The following is an 18,570-nucleotide window of genomic DNA, read 5'->3' on the forward strand; positions in this document are numbered from 1 at the left end:
TGAATTCAAGATGGTGGCCGGAAACCAAATGGAGGCTCTAGGCTGGAGGGTGGAGGTGATGACGGCCAGCACCCATCCTACCCAGGTCCTTTGGCTTCATCTCCCCTGTCATGTCTTTCTCACCTTGGGGTCCCACCCCAGCCTGCCAGCATGTCTTGTGCCAGCTTTCCATGGGTGGCCTGGTACCCAGCCCCTTCTTGTCACAAGTTTTAATGGCAGCTGTGGATTCATCACTTCAGGCCAGAGCTCTGCTGGAACCCAGGCACTCTAGCACTCAAAATGCTCCGAGAAAATAAGTGATGGTGCAAGCATGGTGGAAAGAAAAGTGGGCTGGAAGTCAGGACGGGAGGGAGGGATCTGAGGACCACCCCCTCACAGACTCAAGGCTTGTTTGACTGTGACCTTGTTCGCCATGTTGTGAGTAATTTTCAATCTGTGCTTATTGAAGCCCTAAATTCCCAGGCAGGGCTGGGATCTCACAGCGAGGTGGAGAATCGGGCTGGATGTGGGGGGGAATTCCTCAAATTTCAACCAGAGGGAAAAGCTTTTATTTTTGCACCTAATTGGCAAACATAAAAATTCAAAAGCCACTGAGTTATTTCCAATATTTATTTTTTATTTTCTTTATTTTTTCCTCACCACCATCTCTTGTATTCCCTCGTTCCCTTGCCCTTGGCCCTCCCTCTTAACCTCAGGGCCCTCACAGTGTTTAGTTTATTAATGTCCGTTAGCTTTTGTATTTTACATTATTAAATTGTCTGCTATGTAAATGTCCAGTATTTGTTGTATGTTGGACACTCGAAACTAATATAGTTATAGGTCAATTATACCTACCGCCATTAAAAAAATGTGCAGGGCCTCTCCGGTGGCACAGTGGGTTGAGCGCAGCACTGTGAAGCTGTCCGAAGCCTCTGCAGTGCAGGTTCGATTCCCGGCCGGCCAGGGAGATTCCCACATGTCGAGACAGACATCTCCTGTCTCACCCACTGCTCCCCTCAGCAGTGTATTTCGGTCATCTGCCTGTTCTGTTCCCTGCTCTGTCTCTGGTGAATCCTCTCACCCTCCCATGTCTCTGGCCTGTGCCCCAGTTCTTGTATAAAAATAAATAAATCTTAAAAAAATAAAATTAAAAAATGTGCAAATTCAGTTTGTTAGAGGAGGCAGTCCCAGGGCCAGGGGCCCAGCAGGAAGGCTGAAATGAGGGAACAGCCTCCGCAGTAAGCGACAGTTCCGACTTTGCATATATCTGGGCACTCAGCATTGCCACTCCCCGCAGGCCTTGAACTGGACTTCCTGGGTGGGGGGCTGCTGGGAAGGAGGCAGGAGCTGGGTAGCCATGTTGAACTGGGGAGAGGGCCAGAAGCCATGTGGGCAGATGCTTCTCTGGGTCTTTCCTCTCTTTTGCAACGTTAGTGCTCTGGCAGTTGGCTCCATACAGCACTCCTGTGAGACTATGGCAGCAGCCTGGGCAGTATCTTCTGAACTTTTGCTCTCTCCTAGTACTCTGCGTCCTGCCTAACCTCTTACTTGTGTTTCCTGCCAGAAGATACCTTGGATTATTCCTTCCCCTGGCAGCACTTCTCTTGAGCCTTGCTTGTTTGGCTCAACTGGTGCCCACCAGAGAATGGTTGAATTTGGTATTTGATCGGGGGTCTATATTTTGAAATTCTTCTCTCTTCTACTCCCCCGCTCTCTTACTACCTTTGAGCATCTCACCAGTTAAAGATCTTCGCGCACACTTGATTTTGATTACTTTGCTTTTATGCTTCTGGGTGGCACAAACCCTTAGAACAGGGTATATGGGTTTCTCCGTTACAGTTTGAGGTCCTGGAGCACCCCCTGTTTTCATCCAATAGCAGTTCTGGTGCCTGAGGTTTTGCCCAGTATCAGTTTTACTTGCGTAAAAGAAATTCTTTGCCACAGACTACTTGTAAAAAAGGGGGGTAGGTTGGATGAAATAAATTCAAATCACAGAGTGTGCATTCCAGAAAAGCTGGAATCACAGATTAATACTGCAAGTGCAAAACGGGGAGAGGTGAGCTATTTTATTCCCTTCCCAAATAACTTTTCAAATAAAATGTGACACTTGTTTAAATATTTACTACTTTGTTGACCCACTTTGTTGTTGTTAATTAGCCTTTTTTTTTTTAAGGAAACAAAACTAACAAAACTAATTTGTAACAGCAAATTAGTTCGGACAGCCAGACAGTGAGATAGTTCAGCCTTAAGCTGTGATTTACCAAAATGGTTGTTCCTAAGGAGGGATATTAATTAGAAATATCAGAAATAGTTTCTGAACGTAAAAAGGTTAAGACTCTCCCCCATCCTTGATCTGTGGTTATTAAATAACCAATTGCTAAGGTTTCTTGGCAATTGTTTTTCTGTTGTTTTCCCTTAAATGTGTGTTTAGCTCCAAACCTCTTTTTCCTCCAAGAAATGATTTGCTGAACAATTCTGTAACTAGCTGTTCCTACAAAACAAACAAACAAAAATGCTATTTTAAGATGTTACATTTGAGTCTTTTGCCTTTTTGTAATGTGTGATGGCTTTGTACTTTAATAAGTGCTGCAGGTTGAGTTAACAATTCCTACTCACTCCCCTCAGGGGCTTCACTGAACTGGGTTCAGAGGACCTTCGAGATCACAGTAACAGGAGCGTGTTCATTTCCTCAAGTCAAACCCATGGACTTCAGCTGCCCTTGACAAACAAAGGGTTGACTCAGATGTCTCTGCAAGTGTGTCTGACCCTGAAGATGCAGGAAGAATCGTGACAAACTGGCGGGGTGCCCCTCCCATTTTCTGGGCTGGGGAAGAAGGAGCTACGGGGGAGCAGGTGGAACGGGAATAGTAGTTTGGTTCTTTTTTTGGGGGGGGTCATAGCATTTCTCTAAATGAACTAGAATTCAAGATAAGAATTGGATAGTGGGACTAGTTGGTGGTGGCTGTGGTGAGGCATGTACATGTACGATAAACCATGACATTTTATTTTAAAAAATCAGATGCCATAGGTGAAAAATAAAAATTAAAGATAATGTTGCAGCTGCAGGATGAGGTAAGTAGCAACGGCACGTCAGCTAGCTAGTTGTGAGTTACAGCTAACTATTGAACATGCATGTGATCTTCAAAGAGCCCAAAAGAGCGAGTGCTTGCACGATTTAGGCGTCCAATAAATTAACACCTCACAATTTATAGTGGATTTTGTTTCTGCCCTAACATGGACCGTGTCTCTGAAATAGGTTCACCTCTGAAAAGGCAGCTCATTCCAGTGTTGTGTTAGGTTAACAGATACAAGAACCTGGAGTTCTGAATCAAAGGGGTGTTCCTTAAGTCACTGGAGTCTACTGGCTCGTCCATGATGCTTCTTCCTGCCACCCTCTGAAAAGTCAAGCAGGGGCTGCTCTTCCAGCTGTGGTAACATTTGTTTCTGCAGCCTGAACTTTGGCAAAAGGCAAAATGGCTGCTGGCTGCAGGGACCAGACGCCTCCTGCATGGCAAACGCCAGGCCTATTCATTCCCCATGAGGGGCTCACTCCCCCACTCTGGTGCTTGAGGTCTGGTGCTGGTGCTGTGGTCGCCACAACTGTGTTCACTGGGTCTCTAATACGCCCTTGTTCGGACCCATTTGCTGATCTGCCAGGCTTCCTACATTACCTGGTCTGCTGAACCAGCAGCACTTTTGAATTCTCGGTTTGAAAACAAAACTCCTTTTGAGGCAATGTGGAGAGAGAGAGCGGGGCTCTTTTTCTTGCAAGAGACACCACCTCAACGTGCCTTTTTTTTTCAGACTTAGAGGAGATGAGCTGACATGGTGAGGAGGGACAGAGTTTCTATTTCTGTGGGTTCCTTAAGGCAAAGGAGGAAGCTTAGCGGCCACGGGAGTCTAGTTAATGAGCAGGTTATACAATATTCATTGTGTTGGGTTTAACTCTTCAAACAGAACGTCTAATTGCTAAAAGAAAAAAAAAAAAAACAGCTACATTTCAGATGTTAAGACAACAAAGTGGGGGAAGAACTCCCTCTGTTGATAAAACCATCCTTTCCCCGCTTCCTCCTGCAGCCACTCCTAGGGAGAACACAGTGCGCCCCTGTTCTCATCAGCGATTCATCAGCCTGTGCTGCCCGAGCCTCCCCAGGGCCGCAGGTACCCCGTCCCCTCAGAGGATGGCTTTCTTGCTACCCACAGAGGGAGGGATCCAGTTGGATTCTGCTTCAACCCAAACAAACCTCTTCTCCCCAGTTTCTGGCCAGCACCCTCTGGCCCCCTGGGCCACTGGGTCAGCATCTCAGGCAGGTGGGCCTGACACTCCTCTGCACCTGTGCAGGGCTGGGTGTCAGGGAGCACAGGCCAGCGGTCAGGGCTGTGCCCAAGGTGGCCGCAAGGCAAAGCAGTACGCCCAGCTGGGGACTAGCAAGCTGGATGCCCGAAGGCGCACCTGTTGCCCTGCCTCAGGCCTGGGTTGGGGCTTTGGGGGGCGGGGATACCCTGCTCCACCCTCCCAGCTTCCCTGTCCCACTCTCAGCCCCTGTGCACTGACCGGCCTCCTGCAGTGGGTGGCCCAAAGGTGACAGAGGGGTGGAGACAGGAGCTGGGCTGGCTGCCCCTCCCCATCTCCTGGGGTGCGCTCTTCAGAGACCTGGCGCTGGGCAGGATGGGCTGCATACAGAGGAGGAATCAGCCCCGACCTCCATCTTGTTCTGGAAAAGCAAAGGGAAAAAGAGAAGTCAAAGGGGCTGTTCTCCCCCACCAAGGCGCCCCAGAACTTTGCAGCTAACCTGTGTTCTTTAAACAACTCCAGGCAGCAGCTGAAAACCCAGCCTTGTACCTGCTCTTAAAAGAGCTCACATGGGGCCTCCCCGGTGGCGCAGCGGGTTGAGCGCCGCGCTGTGAAGCTGTCCGCAGCCTCTGCAGCGCAAGTTCGATCCCAGCCGGCCAGGGAGAATCCCACATGGCACAGCAGACCCCTCCTGTCTCGTTGCTGCAAATAAAAATAGTTTAAAAAAAAAAAAACACTCACATGGATGGCCCTGGAAGGAATCATGCTCAGCGAAATAAGCCAGAAATAAGCCAGAAAGAAAAAAGAAAAATACCGGATGGTCTCACTCATAGCAGGAATCTAGAAAACTTAAATAAGGGACCAGGAAAATGAATAACTATAAGAAAGTGAAAATCAAAATCAACAAACAACTATAAGCCAGAGACACACTATGGGGTGGGGGGTTGAGGGGGGGGGAGAGGAGGGATTAGGGTTAAAATAAGGGAGGTGCAATTGTATGGGGAGTATAACCAAAATGAAAATGCGTACATTGTGCAAAAATGAAAAATGATGTAAGAATTACATAAAATAAAATATATTAAACACTAAAAAAAAAAAGAGCTCAGAGTAGGACTCTGGCAGAGGAATATGCCCTCGGGACAGGGTGGCTAATGGAAGCCCCAGAGGGCGCCCGGAGGCCCGTGCAAGAATGAACTAAGGTCCTTAGAGCTTTGCTGTCTTGTTGTGCCACACCCTTAAAGACCACTTCCTCTTGCTGTGGGTGCTGATAAATTTGAGCAAGAATAGTGTCCATGCTTTATTTTCTGCTCCTTTTAAGACTTCAGAGGAAAAGTAAGTCGTGGGGATGTATAATTTTTGTCGCCCATCGAGTTAACCTCTGGGTCTGAAAATGGTGTTCCCAGGAAGGCCGCTGCTGTGAAGGGAAGGCGCGGAGCGGGGGCAGAGAGGCGAAGTGGGAAACGAATCACTAAAGCCATCCATTTCTACAACTGCTGATAACTTGGGAGCCACTGAGCCTAGTGGAGAAGCTGGACGTGTCTGGCAGGCAGTGTGCGGCTCCTCCTCTCTCGCTCGGCTGCTCCCGCAACAGCTGGTGGGTGTCCCGGCCTGGAGTGTCTGACTCCTGGGTCCAAACACCAGCCGCCCCTTCACCCGAGCACCTTGCCGGGCTACCTGTTTGTCCCTCCCTGAGGGCAGGCAAGTTTCTGACAAATCGAAACTTGGATTATTCTGAGTCCTCAAAGGAAGAACAGAAGTGCTAGGAAAAGGTCACTAAATGTTTGGCTCTAAAAGAACTTTTCCCACGACTGCTGTGCACACTGATCAAATCAGATGTTCTTGGAATGAATCTGAGTTTGGACCTGGAGGTTGAAGTGGGAAGAGGACAAATGCCAACCAAGACTCCCCAGCGGTACTTACTATTTTTTAAAACAATATATATTATAAATGGATAAATCTAGAACATAAGCGGTCTCTTTTTATTCTATTTTATTTACAGCAGTAGGTCAGAGACCTCGCCCCACCAGAGAGAGAAGCCCCAGCTGGTATCACCCCAATCCTGACCTTCTACAATGGGGGTTTCTCGTGCACTTTAGAATAAGCCTGGTGGGGATCTTTTTTCGGCCAGAATTCTGGAAGTTAACGAGTTAACTCAGCCCCCCCTGTGTTTGGCCTACACACCCGCACAGAGTGGCCCACCCCAGCCATTACCTGTGCCCGGGCACCGGGGCTGGGAGTCAGCCCATCCCAGGAGGATCTTCTGAGGCCCAAGAGCTGCTCCGGCCCCGGAACTTCCAGAGCCAGTTCTAGGGCCGGGCTGCTGTCCCCGCTGAGTCGCTGGCTTTTGCTGACCGCAGCAGCTGCATGTGAAGATGGTTGGAGCTCTGTGTGCTCTCAGGAACCACAGTCACCCCAATCCTGGCTGGCACAGGGTCTGAGCTGCCCTTTTCTGCAGCCCCAGTGGGAATCGCTGCGGACGCCTCTGAATGCAGCCACGTCACAGGGTCCAGGGGCCTGGGAGCAAAGCAGACACCGCAAAGGGGGTGAGGGCTCTGAGGGTACAGAAAAGCGCCAACAGCGCCGATAACAGGCAGCCTCCTGGAGACGGATATGGCCGAGACAGGCCCTCAGTGTGAGCCACTCAAAAGCGCCGCCTTAAAACCAGCTGCCCCGACTGAGCACCCACGGTCTCGGTTTCTCCCATCTTTTTGAAGTGTTGGCCTCTGGTCCTGTGGACTTGTGCATTCTTAAGAGCCACAAGGCAGGATGTAACAACCATGGGGACCACTGTATTCTTTTTCTCACCTCTGCCAGAATTTGCTAGAAAAAAGTACAATCCTACAAATCAAAGATTTTTAAAAGCCTAGATCGTCTTGCCACGTAACGCTGTATGTTCCCCGGTGACGACAATGGCTCAGCCTCTGCCGTGCCGAGGATGGTCACCCTCTGCTGCACGCCACGTCTCCTCCGGACGTGACCTCCAGAGCCTGAGAGACGGCACATGCAGGCGTGGCCAAACAGGCACCGGCGCAGGGTCAGATTACTGCTGGGTTTGGTTCTCCACTCTGCTGATTCCTGGCTCGGGGCAAGTCCTCCCAGAGCAACAGTTTCATCTTTTGCAAAACAGGACACATAACGGTCCTACAGCTGAGTTGCAGGGGAAGCGAAATGAAAGCATTGATGGAGAAGCAGGAAGCACAGGGCCCGGCACAGCGCACCTGTGCTGAGGGTTTCCATGGCGACGACTGGATGATGACCAGGGTGGCACAAAGAAAGGTTGGCGGGTGTTTCTCTGGCCAGAGCTCCAGCCGGATTAGACTGAAGTGTGTGTGCGTGTGTGCGTGTGTGTGTGTGTGTGTGTGTGTGAGAGAGACTTAGTTTCAATGCCTTCATCACTCAAAAGCATCAAGACTGAAGTGAAAAAACAAGAATTCTAACACAAACCACAGAGCATGGCAAAACCTGACAATTTCCCACTCCTGCCTGAATTCTAGTGGTGGCTGGACATTTTCTGCAGACCCACAGTGTGCTGAGGAGCTGGAGGAGATGCAGGCGCACAGTATGGTCTGGGCTGGGTCTGCAGCGCTGAGCGAAGTCAGGGATTCAGGTCAGATCCTGGTGTTAACAGATTAGCCAGGAATAAAGGGAGAAAAAGGAGACGTGGGGTCGATGGACGGGAATAAGTCTTCTGTGCGTGAGCCGGTGCCTGTGGGGTGGGATCTGTTGAGAGCACTTCACTCGAAATCAATAATGAAAATGGGTTTTGTGTCACCAGGAAGTTTCAGCTGGGTCAAACATTCTCTAGCTGGGTAGTTTTTTTGGTTTTTTTTTTTTTTTTTTTAATAGAGGCATGTTTTATTTATTTATTTGTTTGTTTGTTTGTTTTGTTTATACAAGCACTGGGTACAGTCAGAAGCGCGGGAGGGTGAGAGAATTCACCAGAGCCAGAGCGGGGAGCAGAGCAGGCAGAAGGACCGAAGTACACTGCTGAGGGGAGCAGCGGGCGGCAGGAGAGGTCTGCGCGCCATGTGGGACCCTCCTCTGGTGGCCGGGGAGCAGCCGGGGATCGAACCGGCGCTGCAGAGGCCGCGGGCAGCCTCGCAACCCAGCGCTCAACCGCTGTGCCACCGGGAAGGCGCTAGCTGGGTAGTTTTATTCCTGTTTTTGTTTTTTCAGAAGTTCCTGGGCCAGGAGCAGCTCAGAATCAACACAGCCTCCCTTCTGATCCCTCTCCAGCCTGGCTGCAAAGAGCCACTTCCCTACCGTGAGAAAAGATCATTTCTTTCTTGTGCTTGCTGTGTGACTTGAGGGGCCTGAAGACAAGAGCTGAGGTCCTGGGAAGGGGGGGTATGTGGCCCTGGAGGAGGGTGTGCTGGCTTTGGTTCTTGCAGCTGAGCTAACTGTTGCAGCCAAGCTCAGGTCAACTGAAGCTAACTCCTGCAGCCCAGGGCCCAACTTAATATGTGAGGCTGAGCTGGACAAGCGTGTTCCTGCAACACACCTGCAGCAGCAGCCCCTCCTTCTCCCGGCTGTCACCGCAGCCCCCCGGGCCAGGTGGTCACTGCGGGTGTGGACCCAAGTGGAAGCTGCAGTAGCACTGAAGTGAGAACAACTATAAAAACAAAGATGCCGGGCGGCTGTGAAGACAGAGGCTATCAGTACCTGGGCCCGGGTCTTCCATGCCCTCTGGCCACAGTCCGGAGGCCGGCGCCATGGGCCCTGCTCCCCGCGGCCATCAGGACCGGCTCTGCTGTGTGTTCGCTGAGACACCAGAGATGATTCTGTCCTCCTCAGCCAGTAAACAAAATATGACTGGGCCACAGACACAGTGGGAAAAGCAAGCAGAGCGAGTGGAGGATTTGGTTTCCCTTAGATAATACCTTGGGGCATCCTAATGGGAAGGAGAGAACAGACCCAAAAAATAAATAAATAAGAAGCAAGGCCTAAATGAATGCAGGCTTAGAAGCTTGCGTTACCCTTTGAGTGACTTCTTTCTTTCTTAAAAATAAAAACTCAAGTGCAGCACAAAATGGAAATAGGCAAGGATGGTACAAATCAATCCTCTCGCTAAAAAAGAGAAATTAAAATTCTGCTGTGGATGAAAAGGGGCCTTCCTGAACCGTTTAGATGCCAGGTTTCATCTTTCACCTGATGATTAGCCATTACTAGTACATTGTTAATCGAATTCCGCTGTTAATTGACAATTTCACAGCTCCTGTACACAATGGTACAATTCTATCGCAATTACAGATTCAATGGAACATTAGAGATAAATCATTAATACTCAAAATAATATTTTGAATACTTAATGGCTCTCCTCAGTAGAAATCACCTTCACAAACCTCTCATTTACCCTCTCCAAAGTTTCATCGAGGCAGAGATTGTTGGCAAATATGATTTTATCCTGCTTTCACAGAAGGGAATCACAGAAATGGGGTTAGTTTAGCTCAGGCCACCAGAGAGTTAAGGCTAAATAAGGCTCACGGTCTAGACTCGAGCCGAGGGACCCCATGGTGGCTGAGGACCCCAAGAGGAGAGGGCGCAGGGCGGCTTGGGGAGGGCTTCCGGTCAAGGGCTCGCTCTGTTCTCTGGAACGGTGGTGAGTTTCTAAACTACTTCTGTCATCATGTCAGCTGCGCAGTAAATCTGAAAATTGACATGAAGGTGCTTTGAGAAGTAAAACGAGCCACACAATTTAAGGACGCAGAACAACACCCCTGCCTTGGAGAGAACCAATAGCCCAGGGCAGCCTCCAGCGTCACCCACACTCGGGGCACTGGCCTCTCCATACGCGCAGACTGCGAGGGCCGGGTCCTCCTCCAGCTGCCCTGGCTGCTACAGAAGGCCCCGGGGATCGTGGGGTGGGGGTCAGGGGGAGGGTGAAGAGGAACACAGCAGGCTGGGGGCTCCCCAGTGCAGGGGGGAATCCTCAGGCACAGCTCCCTCCTGTATCCACCAGGGTGGGGAGAAGAAACTGAGGACACACTCCCTTTCCAGAAAGCACAACTGAAAGTCTCCTTTTTTGGTAAACACGAGTGTCTGAAAGCATGACAGAGCAAGTGTCCCATTCTGAGTACGGATGACGCTTGTGTCCTGCTTACTATCGCCAGCAGCTGTTCCAAGCACCACCTAAGCACGTTGTTCCAAGCAATACGCGAGCACTCTGTTGGGAGCACTGTGTACACTCCGTCCTCAGCACCACACTAACACTTAGACTTCAGCACTGCGTGAGCACTATGTTCTAAGCACTATGTAAGCTGACGCACGCTGGCCCGCGGGGCCTGCACACCCTACGAGGTAGGTGCTATCTTACTGCATCCATTTGATGGACAACAGACTGCGGCATGGAGTCTTAGGTCAGTGACCTCCCTGGGCTGCAGGCAATGCCCACGTTTCTGTGTGCCTTGGGCCCTCTCTGTCTTGGCTTTCTCCCCACTCACCCACCACCAGCTCTTCGGGTGCCAGTCAGAATTTCGTGGAAAGGTAGGTCAAGGTTCACCGGGGTTCCTAGGGAGGCCAGAAATCACACACCTGCAACTGGAATCACACACCTGCAACTGCAACTGCAAAGGGGCGAGCTGGGGGCAAGTGGTTTCTTAGTTATGTCTACGTTGGGGCAACCTAGGAGCCCTGACTTTGTGATCAAGTGGCCGGAAGAAGGAAGGAGACAAAAAAACATGGAGCGGGGAGGGGAGAAGTTTGTCGCTAAGAGCAGACTTCACGCCTCCTTACAGGAACATGACATCCCCCCAGGCTGGGCGGGCGCCTTCCACACAAATGATAGGTTTCTCTTCCTGGACTTGTCCAAGTGGGTGACTGCATCAGCCTCTTCAAAATAAGCCATCAGTTTGGAATAAGGAGGAATGAAGACAAAAGCACCAGCTACGTGGTGATGGGACACTCTTCTAGCTTGAAGCAGAAATCCCATGAAATCCAGGCTGCTTCTGATGGTCACTGCAACAGAAAGCAGTGTCCAGGTGAGATGCTGGATGTACCCTGGCTGTGATTTTATAAAGGCCTAGAAACTAAACTAAGGTGAACTGACAGCTAAGACCAACCCTAAGAAGTGAACAGTTCATGGGGGTGGGGGTGAGAGTGGGGCATTTGATGTGTTATTTTCACACCCCCAAATAATTCCATTTTTATCAAAGTTATGTAAAAATGCAACAGGGCCTCCCTGGTGGCACAGGTGGTTGAGCGCAGCGCTGTGAAGCTGTCTGCAGCCTCCGCAGTGCCGGTTCGATCCCCGCCGGCCTCGGAGCAACCTATATGGAGAGTAGACTTCTCTTGTCTTGCCCGCTGCTCCCCTCAGCAGTGTATTTCGTCAGTCTCCCTGTTCTGTTCCCCACTCTGTCTCTGGTGAATCCTCTCACCAACCCCCCACCTCTGCCCTGTACCCTGGTTCTTGTATAAATAAAAAAATAAAAAAAAAATGCAATACAAAAGAAGTAGAAACAATGGTTTGGTTTTTTGGGATTTAAAACATACATACATACATACATACATACATACATACATGCATACATGCATACATATATATATATATATATATATAGCATCAGGAGTGTCTCTCTAAGGAAAACCTAATAACCACAAAGGAAAAGATGATTGTTTAAATTCTGAATACAGAAGAAATTGGAAGGTAAATGATAAACTAAAAAAAAAGTATCTGTAAGCTATAAAACAGACAAATTGAGTTATGGTAAATCAACAAAAAGTGACCAAACCCTAAATTACCAAATACATAAATAAAAATTAAGACAAATTCAGTCACAATTTAAAAAATAATTACAAACGAGATGCTATTGTATATCAGTCATAACAAATTTCGAAGTGCATAATTACAACCAGGAAATAAGTCCTCCAGCTCTGACACTTGATTGTTTCTTAGAATTAAGCCAAACTTGAACGGGGCAAGCCCAGGCACAACTTGGAGCCTGCACCTGGGGCTCTGGGGTCTCTCAAGGCCTCGCCCAGGCACCTGCAACTGTGTCACCCGGTGAGCAGGAGACCTGCTGGGGAGGATGGTGACGGGGTGGGTTCCGGGGTCCTGAGGCTGGGACCCTGCGCGCGTGGGCTCCCTGGGAAAAGGCAGAGGAGCAGGACTCCAGAGAGAGGGCGGCGCAATCCCAGACTATGAGGGGTTAAGACGCAACCTGTGAGGCTGTCCGCGGCCACTGCAGCACGAGTTCAATCCCCAGCCTGCCAGGGAGCAACCCACATGGCGCAGCAGACCTCTCCTGACTCTCCCGCTGCTCCCCTCAGCAGCGTATTTCAGTCAGTCTGCCTGTTCTGTTCCCTGCTCTGTCTTTGGTGAATCCTCTCACCCCCCACACCTCTGGCCTGTACCCTGGCTCTTGTATACATAGATCAATCTTTTTTTTTAAAAAAAAAGGGATGCTCTGTAGATTATTGACCGTTGCATGCTAGTGCCCTTTAAAAAAAAAGAAAGAAAGAAAGTTGAAGAAATAAGACCAGAAAATGTTTGTATCATCATATGACTCCTTCTAAGATACCTGATCTCCAAAGGAGACATTGATATTCCAATATGGTGGCAGAGGCACATGGGCCTCCATTGGAAATGCCAATTACAAGTTCAATGCCACAGAACTCCGGCCAACTATTAATTATTTAGAGGCGATTGCTGAATTTGCAAAGCTTTGATAGCTCCTTGTCCTGTATCCTGTTAGTTGATTTATTTACATCCCTACTTTTCCACAAGATGAACAGAAAAGTTTACACCCAAGTGATCCAATTCCATTATCTAGTTAAGAATACTCACTAAGGGCCTCCCTGGTGGCGCAGGCGGTCGAGTGCCGCACCGTGAAGCTGTTCGCAGCCTCTGTGGTGTGGGTTCGATCCCGGTCGGCAGGCAAGGGTCCCACATGGCACGGCAGACCTCTCCTGCCTCACCCACTGCTCCCCTCAGCGGTGTATTTCAGTCATTCTGCCTGTTCTGCTCCCTGCTCTGTCTCTGGTGAATCCTCTCACCCTCCCATGCATCTGGCCTGTACCCCGGGTCTTGTATAAATAAATAAATCTTTTTTAAAAAAAAGAATACTCACTAAATAAATAAATAATAGGCTCAGGAATAGCAGAAAATAATTAGTGTTAAAAAACATAACACTACCATGCAACTCCATCTTTATTGGCCAGTACTAGTGTTCATCAACAGAAAGAATGAAAAGTTGACTGTGCAAAAGAAGGTCACAGGTGAAAATAAAGTGAGAACAAGCAAGACAGGTGGAAAAGCTTCCTGAATAAATATTCAGGACACAGGGCATTTTTAAACATGGTTTTATGTGTGTTTGTTTTTATAGTTTGCTTTATTTCAAAAGTTCTGCTACTCCCCCACCCCTCACTGCTGGGTATTTGTCTGCAGATATGCAAACATGAGTCAAAGAGGTATGTGCTCCTCCCTGCTCACCCCAGCGGTGTTCACACGGCCAGGAGTTGGAAACAGCCCGTGACCGATGTGTGGACAGGAAGACGCAGGGTATATTCACAGTGCAATGCCACGCAACTATTTAAAAAAACATGAAATCCTGCCACTTGCAACAGCATGGTAAGTGAAACAAGTCAGAAAAGGACAACTACTGTATGATTTCTCTTCTATGTGGTAGATAAAGAAGCAAATGACTGGACAACACAAAAACTCGTAAACTATAAGAACAAAATGGTGGTTACCAGAGGGCGGGGGAGGGTAAACTGGGCAAAAGCCGTCCATGGCCGGTGATGGATGGAAAGCGGACTTGTGAGCGCGACACAGTCTGTGCAGACTTGGCCTGTGACGGTACACCTGGACCTAGACAGCTTTATAAATCAACGTTCTCTGTAAAAATTTAATTTCTTGTACATTATGCTAATTTTTTGATCCAAGGAGCAATGCAAGGCATTGTCTTCCTCTCGAACTAGTTGGCTTTAAGAGGTAAAACCAAATTACTAAAAGTGTAGTGAAACCAGCCAGCAAAGCAATAGACTGAGGAGATAATCCATAGAAATGGATGATCACGCGCCAGGTGGTCCCTACGCATCCTCAGCTCTCCGACCCCACCCTGGCCGGGCCCAGACACAGGAGCTGTACGTACATCAGCTCTCTTGACCCACCTCAGAGTCCTTCAGACGACACCCTCTGCCAGATTTGCTCCCCACAAGGCATGAAAATGAGAAAAGCCTACACCAAGGGCCCCTCCTGCGGCGTCCTGGTGCACTGAGATGGTGAACCCCTGAGATGGTGAACCCCGAGTGAGTGACGTTCTCAGATGAGAGGCACCCAGGACATTTCCAATTTCTTTTATAGAAGAGCCACAAAGAAGACACCCCGTGAGCCCTTGTCCAGGTGGAAGGTGGTCTCCTCACCCCCAAAGCAGCTCAAATGCAGACGCCTGTGGTGGAAGGGCTGAGCCCCACACCCCTCAGGCCATAGATGCAGCCCACCTTTCCCCTCCTCGGATCCCTCCTTCTCTGCTTCCCCACCAGCTCCTTGCTACCTGCCCCCAGGAAAACACCCACTTCCCCAGGCGCAGGCTTCCTTGAGGCGCCAGGAACGCCTCCCCCTCCGAGCTGTGCAGACGCACAGGCGGTAAACACTGCCCGCCTGGCGTCTCCTGGACTGGCAGGGACGGCAGCTGTCGCCGCTAATTCTCAGCACCCACAAGGGCTGTCCCTCCATGCCCAAAGCCAGCCGTAATCGCATCGGTTTCTCAAAGAGCACACACACACGCTCACGCCCTTTCCACACCGACCGTGTTCAAGCCTGTGTGAAGAACTCGACGGAACCGGAATTGGTTTTGCACAACTTGGCCACGGTCTCTCAGCCAGATGCCTTCATCCCGGTCTCTGCCAAGGGGGAGAATGTTTAACTGAAACAAAACCCAGCGTCCTCTGCTTCGTGGTCAGTGTGGCTGCAGTGGTTATCCCTGGGAGGTGGGGTTGCTGCAGGGCCAGCGAGCAATGTCCCCTGTGACAACCGTACTGACAAGGTGTGTCTGGGGCTGATGTAAAACTTCCTTTTCACTTAAAAACAAAACAAAACTCTAGCATTGCCATCTTGTGATTGCCAGAAACCGGTGTCAAAGCCAGCCTTGAAGCAGCTCTAAGCACCTCTATATTTTATGGCATCTTGTAAAGCACCTGCTCCCTGCCCACGTTACCCGATGGGCTCCTGGTCCCTCCCGCTGCTGCACGGCAGCCCATGGGCTTCGAGTGCTGCCTTTTCTACCCACCCGGCTCCAAAGCCCCGGAGGAAAGGATATCGCAGAATGGCTCAGCTCCTGCAAAGCACCGAGTCACGCTCATCATGAGCCATCTGTGAGATAATGTAGCGTATGCACGCGCCGAGGAGGACCCAGCCACAGAGAGCTTGATGTGTTTCGTTTATTTTAATCATCCTTCCTCCAACCATCCCAGGGAAGCAGCAATAATACTCCCGTTTACTGAGCTCTTACTATGTGCCAAGCGCACATCGAATGCCGCGCCTGCATGGACTGAGCTCATCCTCGCCAAGGTCCAATAAAATATGCACTGATACCCGCCCCTTGTTACAGAGAAGGAAACTGAGGCATAGAAAGGCTGGAATAAACTGTTGAAGTCACACTGATAATCAGTGGGGGGCTGAGTCACAGACCCCTGCGGGGTGCTCTGGACCTGTGCCCCTGACCTCTATGACTTACAGCGGCCGTTGGTGTGTCAGGAGCCAGATGCACAGCTGCGGTGGTGCGTGACGGTTCCAAAGGGCGAACTAAGGACAGTGTTCTGCTTCTCAGGCCAGGGCTCGGAGGCCACGCTCGCTAAGAAAGAAACCTAGCTAGGACCAATCCTAAGCCTGCAAACCTGCTGCGAACAGGCAAACTCACAGCTTCAGAGCATTCAGGGCAGAGTCGCTGTGGCCTGGACTCACTGTTGAGCTGCATTGCAGGTTTTTCCTTCCTTCTGGTTATGGCAGAAAATCTCAAACGAAAGAACATTTTAAAATTCTAATTCTCTCTTGAAAATAAGGCAGAGCTGTGTCTCTTCCAGTGCTCGACGCCAGCCTCCACTTTCTCACCCTCATTGCCCTTTTCTTTCCCGTTATGAAGGTCATGCCAGCAAACTGGGTTTCTTTTTTTAAAGAAATGACCCAAACCTCTTAACCTTCTCTCACCAAGAGGGAGCAAAACTTGTCTGGCTAGTCCCTGTCCCCCTGAGGTCATGGAGAGTGATAACCTCCTTGCATGAGAAAGTCTTTCGTTAAATTAAAAATTTTTTTTTCTACTTCTTAAATATTTTTCAAGGCACCTACAAAGACCAAACTCCAAAAATCATTCTCTGGTTCACTTGTATGGACCATTTCTACAGAAACAGTTCCTTCTTCTTTGGCCTCATGACCTTCAACTCCCAGGGCTGGGTCCGTAAGTTATCATGGTCTTTTTCCCACTAAACACACTCGATTTCCCTAAAACCAGCAGGTGCATTCAGTGGCCTGGTAAACAGCAGGAGAAGGCAGCCGGGTGGGCCCCTCCATAATGACCCACTGCCCAAGTCTGAGCTCAGAACAGCGACCCCTGGTGCCGGGGCTCCTCCTCAGCACGTGGCCCACAGGCTCCTGAGTTTGAGATACTTGAATGTCCTTGTTTTCTTCCGATCATACAGCCGTCTAGGAAAGCTGGAAGAAGAAATACCTCCCCATCCCCAAGTCCAAACCAACGCTTCTTTCTTCCTTCACAAGAAACTTTGCAAATGGAGCAAAAGCCACGAGGCGACAGCACCCAGGAAGTTTCGGGGAAGGTCTGCCGTGGCCCTAACAGCAACAGCATTCACTGCACCTTTCCCGAAGCCTGGGGCTGACTCACTGGCTGACCTCACAGCCAGGTTTTTGTAGCATCAGCATGAAAATCCCACCAAAGAACCTGTCATTCCCTCCCAAAGCCCAACTCACACATGTATGACCGAAGGATCTATTGAGTTAAACAGAAAATATTAATTATTTCCATAAAGTTTGAGCTCAAACACACTCATGTCCAGCGGCCCCAGCATGTTGAAGATGCCGTGTTTCTCTGTGTAATATGATCAAATATGTGTAACACAATTTGAAATGTGCAAGAATTATCCCAAGTAGAATTTGCCTGTATAGCCAGATACTTTAAAATTACATATCTCACATAGTACAGCATTTTAAAACTCTCTTACCATGGGTGTTATTATTTTATTTCAATGGATTACTGAGTGGGTTAGACCCCTGCAACCTGGATGATTGGTCCAAGCTCTGAGCTTCCTGTCAGCTCAGTAAATAAGGTAACTACAATCAGCTGCTTGCTTCTCATTATCTTATGGACCATAGGGGGAAAATTGGGCTAAAATAACACAAGAACAACTGGGAGGACCTGAAAGTAGCTGCAGGACCTCTCCTAAAGGGCTGTCAGCGCTGCCAAGTCACCTGGACAACAGCTTCCTGGGCACCCTTCCTCCAGGGCTGTGGTGGAAGGTGCCGCAGGCCTGTGGCGCTGACCTGCGGGCCCAGTGCTGGGAGGAGCAGGCAGGCAACTGCATGACAAAATAATGATGAAAAATGATCTTGACAGGCCAGAGCAATGAGCTGAATCTAACAAGATGAAATTAAACAAGGACAAATGTTAAGTGCTTTTCTTAGGTCAGGAAAAAAAAACAACAACCCAAAACCAATGGCATCAGCCCAAGATGGCAGGGCTGAGGCTCAGCAGCAGGCCTTACAACAAATTTTCAGGCAACAAACAAACAACCCTTTAGAGTTTTCAAATGAAAATATGCCAGTGAAAAACAAAACAAAACATAAATGCAATTCTGTCTCCTGAAAAGGGATATGGTTGTCCCATTGTACTTTGAGGTCACTAGATTCCCCCTGAAATCAGATGCTGGGTACCCCGCTCTCTGCTATGGGAGGGAGGGTGTGGCAACATTAATGATCATTTTGACAGTGGCAAAGTGTTCACTACGAAGCTCCTCTGCCCAACATGCTATTTTCATAGCTTGCATGTCATGTTTCTTGTTGCATAAAATACTTGACAATAAATCTACATGAGAAAATAAATAAACAGGAGAACGATACAAATAGACGTGCCCGTGGAAGAGAGAGGCCAGAGTGACTTGTGGACTTTACATTTCTAAGAGTAGGTGAGCACATCCGGGGCTTCAACTTGAGAGGAGAGAGTTGACGGCAGCTGTCCTCACCAAGCTGGAGGCTGACAAGGAAAGGCCAGGTTCGACTGTAGTAAACTGAAGGGTTATAAATAAGAAGAGTGTGTGTGAAATCTTCAGTATTTTTTAAGCTTCAGAGCTTTTAA

The 18,570-nt window shown here is 49.2% G+C and overlaps 1 protein-coding gene across 1 annotated transcript; it reads right to left on the reverse strand.

Annotated features, from left to right (window-relative positions):
* Nucleotides 1–4,274: 4,274 nt before the first annotated feature.
* REELD1 (reeler domain containing 1) lies at nt 4,275–14,000 on the reverse strand (the record flags this gene model as incomplete). The annotated part of the gene is given in 6 exon segments (XM_084245599.1): nt 4,275–4,440; nt 6,626–6,825; nt 8,936–9,101; nt 11,006–11,024; nt 11,027–11,227; nt 13,961–14,000. Coding segments are annotated over 6 exon segments (792 nt in total).
* Between the last annotated feature and the right edge of the window lie 4,570 nt (nt 14,001–18,570).

The sequence above is a fragment of the Talpa europaea genome (assembly GCF_964194135.1).
Source record: "Talpa europaea genome assembly, chromosome: 10".
NCBI classification, from domain to species: Eukaryota; Metazoa; Chordata; class Mammalia; order Eulipotyphla; family Talpidae; genus Talpa; species Talpa europaea.